This window comes from Kwoniella bestiolae, chromosome 1 (assembly GCF_000512585.2).
Source record: "Kwoniella bestiolae CBS 10118 chromosome 1, complete sequence".
NCBI classification, from domain to species: domain Eukaryota; kingdom Fungi; phylum Basidiomycota; class Tremellomycetes; order Tremellales; family Cryptococcaceae; genus Kwoniella; species Kwoniella bestiolae.
Window position 1 is genome coordinate 3,603,059 of NC_089241.1, and position 18,845 is coordinate 3,621,903.

The 18,845-nt window shown below is 46.6% G+C and overlaps 8 protein-coding genes across 8 annotated transcripts; 3 read left to right on the forward strand and 5 right to left on the reverse strand.

Moving 5' to 3' along the window:
• Positions 1–337: 337 nt before the first annotated feature.
• Positions 338–4,802, reverse strand: I302_101362 (5'-3' exoribonuclease 2; the record flags this gene model as incomplete). Its single annotated transcript, XM_065869279.1, has 11 exons — positions 338–429; positions 481–579; positions 733–1,321; positions 1,447–1,762; positions 1,838–2,041; positions 2,212–3,094; positions 3,155–3,544; positions 3,650–4,003; positions 4,093–4,275; positions 4,362–4,511; positions 4,610–4,802. 11 exons carry the CDS (start codon positions 4,800–4,802, stop codon positions 338–340), a joined length of 3,453 nt encoding a protein of 1,150 aa, XP_065725351.1.
• A 464-nt stretch (positions 4,803–5,266) lies between these two features.
• On the reverse strand, positions 5,267–6,874 carry I302_101363 (uncharacterized protein; the record flags this gene model as incomplete). The annotated part of the gene is made up of 7 exons (XM_019186750.1): positions 5,267–5,382; positions 5,500–5,638; positions 5,727–5,858; positions 5,979–6,105; positions 6,229–6,313; positions 6,420–6,573; positions 6,704–6,874. 7 exons carry the CDS (start codon positions 6,872–6,874, stop codon positions 5,267–5,269), a joined length of 924 nt encoding a protein of 307 aa, XP_019049628.1.
• Positions 6,875–7,289: 415 nt separating this feature from the next.
• On the forward strand, positions 7,290–7,987 carry I302_101364 (uncharacterized protein; the record flags this gene model as incomplete). The annotated part of the gene is made up of 4 exons (XM_019186751.2): positions 7,290–7,336; positions 7,427–7,457; positions 7,522–7,611; positions 7,721–7,987. The coding sequence occupies 4 exons, from the start codon at positions 7,290–7,292 to the stop codon at positions 7,985–7,987; spliced, it is 435 nt and encodes a 144-aa protein (XP_019049629.2).
• A 184-nt stretch (positions 7,988–8,171) lies between these two features.
• Positions 8,172–9,562, reverse strand: I302_101365 (uncharacterized protein; the record flags this gene model as incomplete). The annotated part of the gene is made up of 2 exons (XM_019186752.1): positions 8,172–9,272; positions 9,371–9,562. 2 exons carry the CDS (start codon positions 9,560–9,562, stop codon positions 8,172–8,174), a joined length of 1,293 nt encoding a protein of 430 aa, XP_019049630.1.
• A 380-nt stretch (positions 9,563–9,942) lies between these two features.
• I302_101366 (uncharacterized protein) lies at positions 9,943–11,250 on the reverse strand (the record flags this gene model as incomplete). Its single annotated transcript, XM_019186753.1, has 2 exons — positions 9,943–10,977; positions 11,059–11,250. 2 exons carry the CDS (start codon positions 11,248–11,250, stop codon positions 9,943–9,945), a joined length of 1,227 nt encoding a protein of 408 aa, XP_019049631.1.
• Positions 11,251–12,501: 1,251 nt separating this feature from the next.
• On the reverse strand, positions 12,502–13,959 carry I302_101367 (uncharacterized protein; the record flags this gene model as incomplete). Its single annotated transcript, XM_019186754.1, has 5 exons — positions 12,502–12,947; positions 13,018–13,196; positions 13,256–13,530; positions 13,610–13,761; positions 13,845–13,959. 5 exons carry the CDS (start codon positions 13,957–13,959, stop codon positions 12,502–12,504), a joined length of 1,167 nt encoding a protein of 388 aa, XP_019049632.1.
• Positions 13,960–14,892: 933 nt separating this feature from the next.
• On the forward strand, positions 14,893–17,195 carry I302_101368 (uncharacterized protein; the record flags this gene model as incomplete). Its single annotated transcript, XM_019186755.2, has 5 exons — positions 14,893–14,929; positions 14,996–15,258; positions 15,356–15,572; positions 15,689–15,919; positions 16,039–17,195. 5 exons carry the CDS (start codon positions 14,893–14,895, stop codon positions 17,193–17,195), a joined length of 1,905 nt encoding a protein of 634 aa, XP_019049633.2.
• A 229-nt stretch (positions 17,196–17,424) lies between these two features.
• On the forward strand, positions 17,425–18,431 carry I302_101369 (uncharacterized protein; the record flags this gene model as incomplete). Its single annotated transcript, XM_019186756.1, has 2 exons — positions 17,425–17,847; positions 18,024–18,431. 2 exons carry the CDS (start codon positions 17,425–17,427, stop codon positions 18,429–18,431), a joined length of 831 nt encoding a protein of 276 aa, XP_019049634.1.
• Between the last annotated feature and the right edge of the window lie 414 nt (positions 18,432–18,845).

An 18,845-nucleotide genomic window follows, 5' to 3' on the forward strand; every position in this document is an offset into this window, starting at 1 on the left:
GCGGATGCCATCCTATTCAGATATAGACAAATCATTGGATAGTCAATACAGTGATCGTAGACTCTGGTATTCTACATACTCTGATAATGTTGTAGCGATAAGGATCAAAAACCAAGGATGAACCCATGCATAGAAACAGTAAAACAAAGATATATATATATATAAGAGATGAGATGCCAATAAACAAGAACAAGAACAAGAATTTTCAGCGTGCTCTTTCCTTTCTTTATTTTATGTTTAGTCCTCTTTCCAATCAGGACATGCGTCTTCCACCATTAATATTGAGTAGCTGATCAGGTGACCACACCAATCCTTCAATTGACAAGACTAGCAATCACTAATACCTCCTCCCCCCTCTCCCTCCTCCACCTCCATTCCTAGGCTGATAAGCCCCCCCACCACCTCCATAGGGATTATACCCTCCTCTCCCTGCTCCCGATCCAGCTCCAGCACCAGCTCCGCCATATCCTCCATACCCACCTTGAGGTGGTGCGCCATAAGCTGGTCTGGGAGCACCGTACGGATTAGGTGGAGGTGCAGCATAAGGGTTTGGTCGTGGTGGTGGTGGGTTGTATGCGCCTGTTGTGGCAACAAAGGAAATCAGCATGAATTATTCCAAAATATGAGATGACGTTGATGGGTGTATATTGAATGAGGAGATATATCGCCACGCAAGCTCAGATTTCAGATCTATGAAAGCAACAAAGCTATGCGTAAGGACACGTAACTCACTGTAAGCCGATCCACCTCCATACCCTCCATATCCCCCTTGCGGCGCACTATAAGCTCCTCCTCCATATCCTCCATACCCACCTCCACCATACGGTGCAGCCTGAGGAGGGGGCGGTGCATACCCTCCATAAGTCCGAGGAGGAGGGTTATAAGCATTGACAGGAGGAGGGGCATATCCTCCATATCCCGAAGCAGGAGGGGTAGGATACCCATTAGAAGTTCTAGGTTGGGGAGTCTGATGGAATCCACCTCTTCCCATACCTGGTCCGCCTGTCCTCTGATCACCCCCGCCAGAATGTCTAGGTCCTTTCCTATGTCCTCCTCCGCCTCCTCCGCGTTGCACCCAATCTTTATCGCTTTCATTCAATCTCGATGGACCGGGTGTGTATCTAGGTAAGATCACTGATCGGTGGGGATGAGCCTGCTTGGGGAAGTAGTATCGGACGGAGATGGAGTTGTTATTGGTTAGATCGGGGCATTCGTCAATCTCAGGAATGGGAGATTCGAATGTAGAGTAGGGGATGTAGTTCGGTACAGCTAGGATGGATCCGGTTGCTCCGTCGCTCTGTTTGGGGTTGAGCGGGACGGGCTGGATGGGAGATAATGCAAGTCAGCATCACACTTAGGAGTAACAGCCGACCTGCAAACACCACGTGCAAATGATGGCTGCCAGGTGCCCGTCAAGTTCGTTAGGCGAAGAAGACTGCAACTCACCACATTGATGTCCTTGAATTTCAGCCCATACATCTCCGAGCAAACTTCCCCCAACCCATACTCCTGCTGATTCGACACAAACATAATATTATCTCCCCATCTATTCCTAAACTTCTCATCAGGCGTCAATTCCTTTTCTTTACTTTCTAGCGCAGCGAGTAATCGATCTTGATCAATGAACGGTAAGAGGGCGACACCCTGCCAAGCCATTTTCTTTCCGTTCATATCAATCTCGAAATCATCGGGATAGAAATCGAGGATTGGGGAATCTTCGTTGATCATTAGTTGTTGGAGTGGTTCTGGGAGATGTATTCGACTATAGGTCAAAGGATTTACAGTCAGATGCTCGTATTCACTAAGGATGCAATAGAGGAGGGGACCTTCAGCTCACCTCGCAGCGGGGAAGACACCCAATAACTGAGCAAAAGGTTTAAACGGTTCACTAATCTCAAATTCAATCTTGAATTTATCGATATCCTTGAAGTCCTGTGCGAAAGGAGCATAGTGGTATGGGTAGAACCAATCCCAAGCGGGGACACCTTGATAATAGTATTCTAGCACCCAACATAATCCCTCCATGTAGGATTTGGTTATCCTGAGTAAATCACTCCATCAGCTATGTTCTGACTCGCATATACAAATGGCCACGAGGAAAGGTATAGGAATGGAAGAGGATGGCACAGTGATTCTGAAAATGTAAAGTGCCATCATACGGGAGAATACGAATGAACGGAGAAGATCGGTGTGAGTGCACATCCAACTCACTGCTGTATGAATTCCGTATCAGATAACGAGACCCCAAACTTCTTTTCATAGTACCTCTCCCTATAACCAGGTTCCCAAAGCTTCACGTCGTCCTCGTAACCCTCAACCGTCCCATCAGGGTTGACCTTCAACTTCTTCTTAGGGACAGGCTGGTCCGCCTCGGGATTAGGCGGCGCATCATCATCGTCATCATCATCTGAACTACTCGACGAGGAATCATCATCCTCCTCATCTCCATTTTCCTCTTCATCTTCGTCATCTCCCTTAGTCCTCTTTCTCTTATTTGGTCTCGTTGGTGACTCGCCCTCATCCAATTCAATAGTCTCATCACCTATGGGAGCTTCACCCTCATCCTCATCAGATACTATAGCAGGCTGGACTATCTCCTCGTCCACACCCTCATCTTCACCTTGTTCTTCCAGTACCTCTCTGGCTTCTTCAAGGGGTAGTTGCTCCTTCTCCTCATCTTCGGTATTTTCGACAGTAACAGTTTCAGGCTCATCATCACCCAGCAACTCAGCTTTGAGAGCCTCAGCCGCATTGAGGTTAGCCATCCGTATGGCACGTCGGTTCTTGACGATATCAGAGTTGGATGCGGTGTTCGACATAGCTTTCTTAACTGCTTCGGACTGTTTCTTATCTGCTTCTTCCTTTGGTACCAGGTCGAATTGAGGTCTTGTAGGCAAGGATGGATGTAATGGTCCTCCACGCGCTGTAGCAGCTGGTTGGACAGCTACGTATTCCTGTCCGTTGAGCTGCATCGTGCCCTTGGGTGGTTCATCGAATCGCGTATGTTGACCTCCGCCATTCCCCTTAGCCTCATTCTGACGACGATGATCATCTATCCGTCTTCTCTTTGTATGGTGTTCCTGTCGTTCTTCATCTGAACAAGCAACGTTCATCAGCTATATCGCCTGGATTCGATCAAGGGGAGACAGCTCACCCTCCTTCCTCTTCTGGAAAATCTCATCTTCATTCTTCGCCAACCCCTCCAAAATCACCTGCGCCCGATCCAAATTGACCTTTCCATGATTCGTCAAGTACCCTCCCATTCTTGGTAGTTCCGCTCTCCAGATCTTGAGTAACACGTCAATAGCTCCTTCACGAATTTCCAAACTTGGTAAATGAGGTAAGAAATCGTTTCCGACAAAGAAAATCATGAAGATCCAATCATCTATTGCTAGTTCGTGATCGAACGGGAAGGGAACGCCGGGTACGTTGAGTTCGACGGCCAAGTATTCTCTTAAGCAGGATACGTCGAGGAAGATAAATGGTTTGGGGTCAACGGGTTTGGCAACTTCAACTACGTTTGGATCTTTTGCTTTCTTCTCGCCTGTGAAAGGGATGGAAGGATATCAGTCAGCGGAACCTTATAGTTAACTGAAACGCAATGAATGTGAATTGATTATAGCCGTGTGCAAAGAGAGAGCCAACTCACCAATACAGTTCGAAGTAAGATGCCCACTCTGCCCACAGTTCTTACACGGCTGAGGCCCCTTACTCCCCTGAGCAAACACATCCTCCCTCAAGACTCTAAAGTGGGGTTCGTGAGTAGCCAGCGAAAGCATGATCAGATCCGCATCCAGCCCATAAATCACATGAGAGGTATTGGCATCCCACGTAGGATGTGATCTCTGTCTTCTGATCCAGTCCATAATCTTATGTTCACCTTCTCCCGGTACGCTCGAGTCTGATAGGATGACTTTGAGGTTCTTCCATCCTGGGTCGGTGGATAGTTTGTGGGATACCCAGTATTTTAGAGAGATTGATAGGAGGTCCATGAATGGGGTTCCTACGTGGTATCATACTATCAATATAAACAGCATAATGGGCACAACGACGTGAACTTTGAAGTGGGCAGAAGGGTCAAAGAAGACTTACCAGGAGTGATAGCATTCGTATCCCAATGTTTCTGATTCTGCGTCTCCTCCGAGACAATATGTCCCATAGCTTCAAACATCTTTATAGCCTCCCTCTTTTCTTCGGCTTTATCAGCCGCCTCTTGAGCTGCTCTAAATCGTCTCGAACGCTGTTGATTCATCTTTGCTCGAGGTGCGACACCGTCTAAAGCACGAATGGGTGAGCATCAGCTAAATACCGACGATATCATATGGCTTTCAAATTCAGCTGAAGCTGTAGTCTCAACTCACCAATAGCCATCATCAATACTTTCCTGGGTCTAGTCATATTAACGACTCTTTCTGTATACTTGAAAATCTCCACCATCATCTCCGCTTCAGTCTCAGGAGCGGGTTTACCCTCTGGGTGCGTACATGGGTGGACAATACCGTTCATATCGACTGATTCAACCAACAACAACAAGGAATCATCAGCAAACGGTACGCTTCCGCTACCAGTATGAGTCAAAGCTACAAAACAGCCGCGAAGGTGGACTTACGATACAGATTATCCACCTCAAACCCATTAGGGTTCGGACCCTCATACCTCACTGGAATCTCTTCAATCTCTCCATCGGACGTTCGGACTTTCTTGGGTGTATCTTCCACCACCCTATTGACGATCTTGGGGTATTTCTTGGACAACCATCTGAACAATGCTGGGACACCCTGTAGCACGATAAACATACACATGGCATCAGTAAGATCATTTCCATCGACGTACTGTAGAGGGATGTGACATGGCATACCATTTTGAACGATCACTCCTCTTCCTACCAGATCTCAGATCTCAAGAACGCTCTGCTACTTTTCCTTTTTAAGCTGCCGCCTGACGTATGACCAAGCTATCTTGCAGCCAGAAGTGATAGACACCAATATTTTTTCTTGTTGAATAGAGATATCAAGATAACATCTGAACGATCGTTTCGACGTTGATGAGCACTCTCAATCTCTCGATGCTGCTGTCCGAAGTGCACCGGTTCAGAGTGGCAATACCCAATATGCAAAATAATCCATAATCAATACGCAGAATCGGCAATCGCCGCTAACCCCGTTTATAGTGTGGCAAAGGTCATTTCACGTTCATCTACTATGTACATTCATGCATTACACATCATAGCTGACATCTCAGGGCTCACTCATATATATGTACTGGTCTATGGTTCAACAGCCATGGGAGAAGCACCCGCAGCAGCAGCAGCATTCTGAGATTCCCTCTCAGCTTTCTTCTTGCCCTCATATTCGTACCACAACTCGTTGACGTCGTAGTTGCCTATATCAACGAGGTAGATTAGCATTATCCGTTTTACCTCAACTGCCTAGGGTTCCATCTTTACATCTATCGAAACGGATGAGGGGTGATTCAGTTGAGAGGGATCGAATAGCTCACCAATGAAGTCCCAGCCGTTTTCCTTGACATGATACAGATTACACGTGTTACCCGAATAAGCATCCCGATGACCAGCAGCGATGATTGATCTTCTACCCAGTTCCTGGGCTTCCTCGTCTGTCAAATCCCATCGGTAGCCCTACGGTGCAAACCATAGTCAGCTAAGAGCCTTGCTTATGACGCGGAGATGATCGACAGCTGGATAATGAATGAAGGGGCACACTCACTTGATCAAGCACACCATAAGCGAAAGTACTACCCGATCCAACCGAGAATAAATCTCCCTTCAACCTTTGTCCATCACTATCCACGTAGAAGATACATGGACCGGTCTTGTCCCATCCACAGACCATCGTGCCCTATTAACAGCAAAGTGTACCACAAGTCAGTCCGGCTGATACCTTATCTCGATCAAGAGCTAGACAGCAGAATGTGTGCGTTTGCAACGAATGGCGAGCACTGAGGGGGGATTGACTTACCATACTCAATCCCATACCCTTATATTGATATACGATATTCGATAATATCTTTGAAGCTGCTGCTACCGAAATTCGCTCTTTGTTTCGAAGTTCGTATAATCGACATTGCATACCGAGGTATGTTTCCCTAAACGCAGAAAGAAGGATTTGTCAGCTCAATGTATAGACGAAGACCAAATTGGCATGATCGATCATAGTAAGGCGAGAAGATGTTATATTAGAAGGACGTGAACAGTGCAGATGTACTCACCAGTACTGACAATCAGCGGCACCACCAGCCATAGTCCCAAGTAAGAACTTGTTGATCTCGATAACCTTCTTGACAGTTCCGGAAGCTATGATCGAGTACACACATCAATTAGCATCTCCTCCATTTCGTGAGAAGCACTGATCAGATGGGTCATACAGCCAAGGTTAGACAAAGACATCGTATCAACTCACCAACATAACTTCCAGCAGTGGCTCTAGAATCCACAGCAACGATCACACCACCCTGGAACTTGAATGCCAGTGTCGTCGTACCATGCGCTATCTTGATCTTGGCATCTGGGTTTGAAGACATGTTATCCGTGTGCATGTCGAGGAAGGAGGTTGGCTATTCCCATGTTAGACACTCAGCATTGACCGTACCATATCGAGAGTAGAAGGAATAAGAATGGGGTGTTACGATCACCCATATAGAGCGAGCTTCACAGATGGTAGCAAGAAAGGAGAAGAACACTCACATCTGATACCCTAGGGATGCTCATCCCCTGTACCCCACCCGTTCTATCCAAATTACCGAATCCCGCCATACTCCCCCAAGAGGCAGCATCGGTACGGTCGAGTTCATCCTGCTCTTCTAATCTGTTTTGATGGGGTGCAGAGGGCTGTAGTTGGGTTAACACTGAGTTCATGGTGGTTGCTTGTGTATTTGTACTCGGTAAGGTTGATGAGGTGAGGTATAATAGTATATCCTGACTATGTCGACACTGTGATGAATGTCTGAACGATGCAATGATGGGCCGCGAAAGCGACAGAGACGATGCATGAATGATGATGATGAGCAATGAGCGACACCGCGTCGGTGAGGTGTACGAGTATGTAAGCGGGTGTTATTTTAAATCAGTAACCCATTTAAGAGGCTATAGGCCAAACCCAGCATGCAGGTAAGTGGTCGATCTGACCTCCACTTTGGAGATCACCCGTCATACTCGAGTATTCACAGACTCGAATCAGTTCAGTTGTACACAAATTCACATTCCTCAGTACGATAGGTTACCATATCCCACATATATAACTAACTGCCCAAAAACGATCGCAGCGCACAGAATGACAAGATCAGGCTTACAGCAAGATGTAATAAACCTATACAGGCAGTGCGTAACCCACCTCTCACCTTCCCCTCCATCGTCAGAAGAGATACCAGGTATACTGACGATATGATAATACCCTTCTGTCTTGGGTAGAGGCGTACGAAATGCCATGTCAAAGACACCTGTAAGTCAGCTAATATTGCTATTGCAAAGTCCTGGCCAAGCTGATATCCTTGTACTCGTCACAGGAATCAAGACCCAACTTCATGCTACATCTCCGATACAACTTCCGTCATCCGCAACTACGCCAACGAGATTACACAGCGATAGAGCATCAGGTGGGTTGATTGTCAATTATCATGTATGAGATGGAATCATTGAGAAAAGAGGTATCGGCAGTACCATTAATGTAGAAATCAAAGCTTATGGTCTTGATCTGTATCATAGCTCCGCAAGATGTCCCGTACCCTTGAGATGCTCTCCGAACCCTCCACACAGCGCATATCAATCTCCCCGGAATGGCAACAATGGTGGAACGAGGAAGTACGCAGGACGAAATCACGGGATACGGGAGGAACATCACAGAGCAAGACGAGCTTGGATCAAGCACCGGGTGGAGGGGTGAAAGCGAAAGAGCAGGTGGTGAAGAAGGAACAAAGTGGGGGAGATAGGGATCAGTGGGGTGGGAAGTTACCTGGACATGGCGGTACATAGGCTATGATCATGAACAGCTGAGTGATAACTATCAACTACCAAAGCCTTAATTTCGGACATGGATTGACATGAGGATATAAACGCGATCGATTTACCACCGCATACAAAAAACACCCACATCCCGTCTTTACATAGACAGATTTTGACCCCGTATCAACCACCTCTTACAGCCACTTCACTACCTCTACCAATCGCCCCAACTTCCAACCCTTTTCGACCCAAGTTTCTCCTGATCATTTTCAACGTACTTCCCCACGTACTTCCCCATCTCCTGATCGAAAACTCGTCTCAAGACCGAGTCGAAGGGGGCTCTCATCTTCTGTCCCGATCCATCCCCTTTTCTAATTTCAGCTCTAATCCAATGGTAGCTCAACCAGAAATATTGAGGTAGGCTTGAGAGATCAATGAAAGGCATCAATTTTCCAATCACTTGTCTAACCATTTCCTTTTCTACGTCCACCTGAGCTTCGGTGAGAGCAGTACCAGCGGGGTAGATGATATCGACACTCAAGCGATCGAGTCCCTTCCCGGGAATTGATGTAGCTGTGAGCAGGGAATGGAGCTCTCTATTGGGCGGTTGGAGCTTGCCGATATGTCGATCAGCTCGTACAGTTAGATCTTTCAAATTTATCATCCTGTTCCAAGGGATATTCTCCATCACATCCAATATATCGATGGACTCCTTTCTATCTTCCTTGAGAAGAAGCAATGTAAGCGACTTGAGGCTTCCAGCATTGAGGTCTACGACTTTGAACAGGGATTTCTCGTTGTTGTGGACGGAAATCTCAGATAGGTTGATTGACTTCCCCGTATTCTCCAGTTCAATGAGTGTAGACAGGAGTACATCGATGCTAAAGTTCCCATCCAGCGAGATCCCAATCAATACAACATTCTCATCTTTCGTATATCCAATTAGACTCTCCCTCAACAGCTTATCTCTATCTTCCTGGGTCGAATTTTCAGGATGGTAGTCGCTGAACCCCAAGAAGAGCGTCTGACGATGGGCCCAATGTTTGGGAGTGCAAGTGTCTTCCAAAGCATCTATCTTTAGGTGGGTACTCTTCAGAGTCGGGAATACACATACTTGATAGTCGATGGTAAACGATGGTTTTTGCTGTATATCGTTCGACCGATGTAGCCATCTATCGCCATTAGAGTGTACGGCGAAGATCTCAAAGAGGTTTGGGAACGTGCTGAAGAAGTGAGGCCAGCGGGACAGGGGAGGCGATCCGAAAGTGTTCAGCTCAAGATATCGAACAGCCGAGCAATAAACTTTTCTTCTTGTCTGTGTAAGGTAGGTCTATCATATCAGCTTGGAACCAAACAGAAGAGGGAGGAGATATGTTGTGTCGTTATACTGTAAGATGAAAACAGTGAGCTCACCCTATCTTTGCATTGCTTCAGCATCTCCTGGTATCTCCCATACCCTATGGATCGATATACCTTCTTGACAGCGATATTGAAGAAGTTTTGATTGACAGTGAGAAGAGGAACGATCTCTTTTCTTGATAAATGAAGTAGGATTTGATCTTGGATAAGTGGGATGGAGAAAACGGTGTGTTGAGCTGAGGTCATCTTTGAAGGAGTGATGGAAAGTCTCTCTGCGTTGTGAGCGACCGGTTGAATGACACAGGGGTGTATGATAGGAAGGTGATGAGCTGATATGCTGGTTGGGAGGGGAAGGATGTATCGTGAGTGGTTTGTGATCTCTGATCAGTATGAAGAAGAAAGAGGAGATAAGGAAAACAAAAGTATGAAAGACGATGAACGATGATCATAAATCAGTGTGTGTGCATGTGTGCTTGCACTGCGAACCATCAACGCACGGACCATCGTCACTCCAGTACTGATCATTAGTAACCTATAAGATGATATCACACAATTACATTAGTCACATTATCGACATGCATACCACAGATACTAACTACTTCAGCACAACCCCTCGTCTGGTCTAATCAGCTCTGACCATCCTCACCAAGCGATAAACAACCCCTCACCTCCCTCACAAACACCTCCTGAAGGATCTCATTCACCCTCTCATACTCATCATCCCCACACCGAGCTTTGAACCGACATTCGATCCAAGGTGGATGCCACGGTAATTTCTGAGGATCGCACAAGGTTGCTATACACCTTGCGAATCCTCTTATCACTTTCTTCTCTTCTACCATCTGTTCCGACGAAAGAGGAGGACCATCAGGGTAGTAAATCGTGATTTGAAGGTGGATTAGACCATATCCAGGAGCTGCATGAGATACCGGTTGAGGTATATCGAGGGCAGCGGAGGATGTGGGAGTAATATATCGATCGCACTTGATATGCAGTTCTCTCAAATTCCTAAATTCTCCCCACCGTAGCTTGCACATTAGATCGGTTAATCCATAAGGCTGTATATCATTGACGGGTCTAATCAATCGCATGATTCGTATCGTATTAACCTGAGAATGTAGCATATCCACCAGATCCTGATCAATCTGCCACGAGAAAATCTCTTCCAACCTAACCGATCCACTCAGTATCTTGGGGTGTCGTATGAGGTCCAAAAGCTGTCTCGTACCCCATCCAACATCCAGGCTAACCCGATAGGGAATTACATGCGATGGCGTGAGGTGATCCCTCAAGAGGGTGTACAGGTCGGTCTTCCGTTTCTCCTCTAACATTGGATTAGGTAGGTACTGGCTAAAGAAGTATAGATGAACGAGAGTACGTTGGGTCCATCCTTCTATACCCTCCTTGGGAAGATTTCTGGAATCATCGACGTCCCACTCCATCCGACTTTCAACGAGTTGTAGGATCTGACTACGCTCGTAGGTATATTTGGGAGTACCGTCAATGGAGAAGCGATGAAGGTGCTCTCGATCGCGTGTGATGGTACGTGCATTTGGGAATAGGGTGAAGAGGTAGAGCCATTCTGTTGGAGGTTGAGGGATGTCATATTCATCATTGAGGTTGAGGGTCCGGACGGCATCGCGATAGATACTCATCCGCCGCTATATACGAACAGCTCAGCTCGGATCAAACCATGTCTACCTGCAAATTATAGCCTGGGATAAGTTACAGTCAACACTCACGCTGTCCTGGAATTTTCGATTGGTAGCCTTGTAATTAAAGTATCGATAATTCTCGTATATCCTCTCCACAGCATATTGAAAGAAGGTCTGATCGACGGTGAGTAAGGGTACGACGTTCTTGATTCCGAGGAAACGGAGGATGTTATGCCGAAGATCAGATAGCTCCCAAACCTTGTCTGCCGCTGAAAACATATTGAAAAAGGAGGAGGATGTTGATAGTGACCGAATGATTTTGAATGGTCTACTTACAGCGTGGTGAGCATTCTGAAGAGAGTCACCAACTACAAAACAGGTGTAAAAAAGCGGAAAGATGAAGGTGTATAGATCAACGGCGCATTGCTCGGAGGCATCAGTCGGACCTGTGCAACATCATGAAACACTCCCTAAAGATGATCCAAGCGGAGAGTGGCAAGGAGGGTGGTAGTTCAAGCAGACTGTGGGAAGACCGCATGAGTGCAATGAGGGTATCAGCAATAAAAGACATTTACAGTGAACATCCTTCTATGTATGGCTGTGAAACGACGTCTAAGGGCAATTAACGGTTCATGATGATCATGGCATACATATCTCTCTCGTTACGAAAAATATATACTGTACACTACTCGGAAATGTCGAATGGATCCAAATGCTTCACCGATGACTCGAAGGTTGCTTTTGAAACTCGAATCATCACAGCGAGATCGTTCCTCTCGAGGTTAGAGAGTAGCATATCTTGAAGAGAGGGGATGGCGAGTACTCTCTCCATTGCGCTGGGTTCTTGAATCGTAGCGGGGGTAGTCCTGTGTATGAGCGAAAGGTGTTATTTCAGCTATTGGCAGTGAGAGGGAAGAAGGAAGACTGGACACTCACGTTGACATGACCAAGTGTGTATCGTTGGCAGCGGTGTAATGAGCTGAATACGAGTAAGGTTTCCGGATGGGCTTGACGAAGATTGGATGTTTTGATGAATGCTTTGATAGGTTGGACCGAACGAGAAAAGGAAGAGGAATGAAAGGAACAAATGAAAAAAAAAAGATATAGCGGAAGAGGTGGTAATGGTATATATATATATATGACTCCTCGTAAAGGTAAAGGGGGAAGGAAAACAAATGAGGTTATCGTACAATTACGAGTAATAGAAGAGAGGGAAAAGAGGCGAGAAAGAAAATGTAGGAAATCTCAAAAGTATCAGTCAACGCATCCATAAGAGCAGGATTTGACATACGAGGTAGGGCGCACAGACCATGTGAGTAAGGTTCATCTATTTGGTGAGTATATATATGATGATATATAATAATGCATAAATCATAGATGGATAGCCAAAGTGTATCTTACAAAGCATATATCAATAGACCACCAATTCCTCCTTCTGCTATGGGGTCATCCGACTTGTTACTACCTTCACCCAACTGCACGCCCACCCCAAACCACGTCTTCTACAACTTCGTTCCTTCATGAATCAACCTAAGCCATCTCTACATCCCCATCCTCATCCTCCTCATCATGTATAGCAGGCACCACCCCATTCTTCGTCAACTCCTCTAACAACTCAGCAACATGCGATCCAATACCTTCATCTTCATATTCCTGATCCTCATATAACCTCGCACATTCCACCAACGATCTCATGCTTTCGCTCAGACATTCCTCTACACTCATGGGTTCGTCGTTCTCAGCATCTTCACCTGCCCCTTCGGCCTTAGCGGCGGTAGTGAGAAGAGAAGGGTTTTCCTTGATAGCTTCTGCTCGGAGGTATAATGCCCATCCTTCTAAATACGCTCCTTCGATGTTCAAGGTATCTTCCTCTCGTACTGTAGATAGTATATCTAAAGCTTCGAGATGAAGGTTGTGTTCAAGTAAGAGTCGAGATAAGGCGAGTCGCACAGGTAGAGCAGGTAATATAGGATCGACTGTTAAATAACACAATATAACGTCAGATTGATTCCCAGTTCCTGGAGTGGCTCCAAGAGCTGAGCTTACATGGTTCTCTACCTTCCAAATCATTATACAAACTAATCACCACATTCTTGGCATCTTCGAATCTAGATTGGGACATCCTGATACTGGCTAATGATAATTTGACTTCCGCATCATTTGGTGATATGCTCAGAGCTCGTTGGATCAGATCGTCACAGTTCTTCTCAGCAGCCTCTTCCATACTAGTCATCGAGCTTTGGTCAGCTGATATTCGAGAACCTGAGCGAGATCACTGACTCACCATAAATCGGACATCCAAATTTCAATCATAGCTACCAAAGCAGTAACGGCCATTTGTCTATCTTCATCCACCTCTTCCTCATCTTCTGCGTCACCTTGCTGTTTCCCTTTGCCCTTCCTATCCTGCTCTGCTATACGTTTCTCGAGCATAGCTGTGGCTGTAGAGTAGTATCCCAAAGCTTCTTGAGGCTCGGATGCTGATTGGGCGAGATAGAGGTAAGGGGATGGGTGGGAGGGTGGTTCGGTGACATGCGGAGGGAACAGGTGTAACAGGTGCTGGAATACATCATCAGCTTGCTTCAACATTGAGTAAAGTCACCGAAGTTCTGGCCAGCTAGTACGCTTATACACTCACCTCTCTCCCACGATCTTCATCACCCGCTTCCAGCTCTGCTATACCTACCAACTCTCTAGCTTCTACATTGGAAGGTTCGAGCTCCAACGCTCTGTCCAGGAATTTGATGGCGAGTTCGAAGTTCGATTGAGCAAGGAGGGTATGCGATTTGTCTAGATCAAGACGATAGTGTTGTCAGTAACCGATGGGATCTCTAGCCAGATATGGTATGGAATCTAAGGAGGTTGGTTCTCACCTATCAAGCTGGCAGCATCGATTGGTCCGGCCGTACTACTATCCCTAGCTGTAGGTATGTTCTGGGCTTTCGAGGGCTTGACGCTTCTCCTGGCACAATTCTTCTTACGTGCCATGTTGGGTTAGTGATTCTGAGTGTACACGATAGATTAAGAGGCTGGAAAGATGTATATATGTATATCACCAGAGATTTATAATTTTTGTTGTCATATGTTGAAGAACAGTCGTGGTGAACCAGGCACGAATCAAGTCACGTGGTTTTAGTGGAATCACATCACTACCTGTACTTTGTATTCATAGCTCATGGCTCAAGCTGCTTCTCCCCATCACCGTTGCAAATGGGGACACCAGCATACAGTACTACCGGACAACCAGGACGCCGAGAGAGATATCAATGATCCATCATCCTTTGCAGACCAGCTGAAACACCAACCTTCCCTTCCTTGATGAACCTGTCAAGATCCAATCTTGCTACTACCCGTTTTGAAACGGAAAAATACATGATCGACCAGTCAATCCGATCAATCAACTATCATGACCCCTTGTACCTCTCCTTTCCATGCATAGCATTCATTCTCATGATCGACCATTTACCCACCTTTGATCCAATAAGTCATAGATGGTAATTATATACATTGCAAGGGAAAGAGGTACGGGAGCAGAGAGATTGTACGCAGCCCGTAGTGAAGATAAGCTTGACGACTGATCCATTCGTCCCGCAACAAGGATTCTAGAACAGCTGGCAAGAACAATACTGAAAAGCAACATTGAAGGGAGATACGAGATATAACGACTGATGTCCTCCAAGCAATACTACTAGGGAAGCCGTGAAGATCTATTTGATTAATTGGTTTTGTTTCTCGCATTCATATTACCCCGAAGGAAGGACGGGATCCTTCTAATTTGCTGTAATAGGATCACCAAATCCTTAACACCGAACTTCAACTCACATCGGACTCACTGATAGTGTGGACGACGATACCTTGACCGTTGATTAACTTCACCTGAACAGTCAAAAGTAGGTAGAGAGTCGTGGTGGACCATGAATGATGGACTTGCTGGAGAGAGCTCAGTCAGCTTATGTGTGTGAGTGTATCTCTTGAGCCCAACCAATCGAGGGTCTAAAGCTAAAGGTCATATAAATGTGTATAGTGATCTCACTATCCTCAATCCCATTACTGCTCCTATCTATCATACCTCATCTCCTCCCATCCCATCTATCCGGCATTTCCCCGACCGCTCGACTCAGCCCTCCGACAATCTCTCTGGTGATATGGACAATCCTCAAATGCAGTAGTACGATCCTAGACCGATATGTTCTCAAGAAAGCACAGGATCTGACCTGTAGTGTCGATGCGATCGTCATAGCTGCTCTGACGACTGGTACGGTCGCTCATATACCTGCGATTGCTTTGGTGGGTGTCACCATCTCTCAATCTGATTTCGACTTCGGGTCATCTGGGTAGTTCGATATGAGATCTCAAGCTGATTTCGATTGATGGCTCAATATAGTATCGATATCGCTCTCTTCCTACACCTTCCACACCGAGCCCTACCCCGCCTACCAACCTCCGAAATACCATCTGTCTAGCTATCATCTATGCATACTCCCTCTTACCATGCGTCCCAACACTCTCCAAAGCCATCTCACGAGGGTTCACATCTTCAAAGGGTCTATCAAAATGGTGGGGTTACTATTGTATAGCCGATGGCGATTGGTTCAGAACGAGTGAGTCGACCTGCTCATAGCGGTACTGCATGTGTAGACGAGACACTACCATATTCATGTTGAAAGAAAGAGCACAACGAGATACTGATTCCCTAGTTGTGGCTATTGCACTCTAGTCCGCCCTCTCACCCTCCTCGCTCCTCTCGTAATGACTCTACCATTCACCGTCCTGATCTTCTCTGTCCTCTACTCCACCTCGGGCCATCCCTCTCCTCATATACATCCTACAGCCAGGCACTGGGCCCAAGCGACTTTTCTTCTGATCGGCCCACTGGCGATAGGTGGGTATGTGATACTTGAGCAGATAGTAGGGTGGAATGATACCTGGTTACTGAGGGGTTTAGAGGGTGAGTCAGACTGACAATCTCAATCTCATGCCTTTCCGAGCATCCATCGACCACCACTTTATCCAGTGTATGAAGAGGAGGTGCACAGTGGTCCAATACTTACCAATTGTATCTCACAGCCACCGCCGGACCGATCTTAGCCCTCTCACTCCTATTCAACCTCCAAACATGGTCCACCTATTCCCACTGGGTCCGTCTCCGTGGTCCACCCCCACCTCCCGACCACTCCAACCCCAGCACACCACTCTTACTGGGGTCAAACTCATTGTCCAAACGGAGCTCATCATTCTATGTCGACAAGCTAGAGGATATTCCCGGACTAGTGCCCAAACGAAGTGTCAGATTCCCTCCCACACCACAACAAGTCGAGTATATACCTGATCGTACATCCCCGGGATTGTTCAATCGTAGAGCGAAGATGGAGAGTCTGTTACCTCCTCCTGCGAAAAGGAAATCGGGGTTGTTAAAATCTGCTTTGATTAATTCGAGATCCCCACATATCGTGGCAGCAGAAGAAGAAGGGCAGAGGATGGAGGTGGAGACGGAGTTGGATCTGGAAAGAGGATTGCACCCCCATCCACATTCCATCAATGAGAACTTCTCCCCTCCTACCGATTTATCTCCCACACATGAGGCCACCCAGATGATAAAGCAAGTACCACAGCTGATCATAAAACAACCCACACCCATCCACCTGGACAGATCCCGCTACTCGTCCAGTACCAATGCCTCATCGCCATTTCAATATCAAGATCTCGTTACGTTCTACTCTATTACCCCATCTGAGGGGAGAGGTAGGAATAGCGTGTGGCCGAATTCTGTCTATTCGTCTACTACTTTGCCTTACGACGGGAGAGCTCCACCCACCTTGGGTGGATTCACAAGAGGGAGTAGTACGAGTAGCTCGAACGGGAGCGGAAAGCCTTTGAGCGAGATGGTGGGTGGTATCGGACACCAAGCACCCGTACCACCTGTACCATCCAACACCAGATCGATCTCCGAGGGTGACCCGGTGTATCCCTTTCCTCAATCAGCTAAACCCAAGCCTCGACCTGTCGTAGTCAGATCAACGTCAGAGAAAGAGCAAGCCCATAGCGAGACATCATCTATATACTCTCAACCATCTATCGTAGAACCACATTACCCCGCCTCGCATAGGCCATCAATGATGTATGGTAGGAGTACAAGTAGCTTTGGTAAATCGAGTGAGAAGACCATGGCTCCTACGCCTGAGATGCAAGAGGAGGAGGAGGAGGAGATGATCAAGTTTGGTTAAAACCAGCATCGGTATATGGGTGGACGGGTGGACGGAATGGTTAACTTATCTTATCAGCGTCTCGGAAAGAACCGGTTGTATCAGGACGACTTCCGTCCCGTGCGGGAGATTTCAATGTTCTCGAGCGTCTTCCCTTCATCTGTACTAGCATCCATACATTCAAATATATAATGCATTGCACTAGGAATTTAATATGTGATTTGATACAAACCACCAACCCGTATAAGCCATGTCCGCCCATACCCGAACCATCCTCCTCTCACTCTCAACCATAGGAATAGGTCTGATAACATACCAACACCTCCGACTATGCTCGCTCTACCCTGATCTACCTGTTCTCCCTCAAGTCGACATATCGAACCGCAAGAACAGATCGTATAGTAATAAGGAATGGACGAATTGCGAAGTAGGCGACTCATGGGCTGTCAGAGCTCCCCTAGATCACTTGAACCGGAACCGGGGTGCGGGGGATGTGGGCAAGGAATGGAATAGGTGTTTCTGGACGACATGGCCATTGAGGTTGGAGGGTCGTCTGTCAGGTATAGTCAAGAGTATTGTTGGGTCGAGTTATGGTAGTGCGACTGGGAAAGAGGTGGATCTGGGAAGGGGAGGGTTCGAAGTGGATCCTGGGGATACGTTGTTAAATGGTTTGGTGAGTTTGAATTCTTCCCTTCCCTATCTAGGATGGTCGAAGTGCGAGACAGAACGTACCTCGATAGTAGGATAGGATACCTGATTTGAACACGGACACGAGGTCAGAACTGGTAGCATCTCCCTCTTCTGTGTCTCATCGTCCCGAACTGGCTGACGTATCATCTGAATCCCTAGTTCACAGTAGAATCCCTCGACCCGATCCCCCTGCCCCTCAACGGTACTTCCCAAACCCAAACTCAAATCACCTACTCATGGGGTTCTCTCTCCCCTCCTTCCTCCCCAACCTCACATCCGTACATACCCATAAAAGGGGGATATCACACCCTATCTGTACTACCCACATCTTCTCTAAATGGTTCGACCGACCATTCCAAGGAGAAAGAAGGTGATAAAACGGATTATGTATATCTAGTATTCACAGCTCAAGGTGTATCCACGCGCTCTCGAGGGGATGAGAGAGTAGGGATCCTCGATGATCTGTTTATATCGTTTCACAAGGCCTATTCGAGGGTATTGATCCATCTGACTATTCGGAATATGGGATTATCAAAGCAAGTGGAGAGGGTCGAGCATTGGCCATGAACCATGAGCTATGAGCGAAATAGATCTGGGTGAGAAGAGAGCGAGAAAGACCAAGTTAGCATCTGTTGGTTGTTGGTTGGGGGTCGAAATGCGACTTCCCTTCATCTGTCTTCCTATCATCCGTCATAAATATGTACTTCTTTTTGTATCCATGTGGGAATGCACATAACACAACACAGGATCAGAGGGGCATGACATATTCATGCAATGATATCAGACCGACAGCAATACCACGAGAAAAGTCCATCATAACATAACATAAAAAACCTCATCATCTCTTGACTACTAAAAAGAAATATACTATACACATCATGACTGTTCAGTCAAACGTTCTATGTTTGTGAGGGGAGGACATATGAGAAGATACATAATGACGTCAATTTTACCAACTACCTTCCACTTATGTTTCCCTTC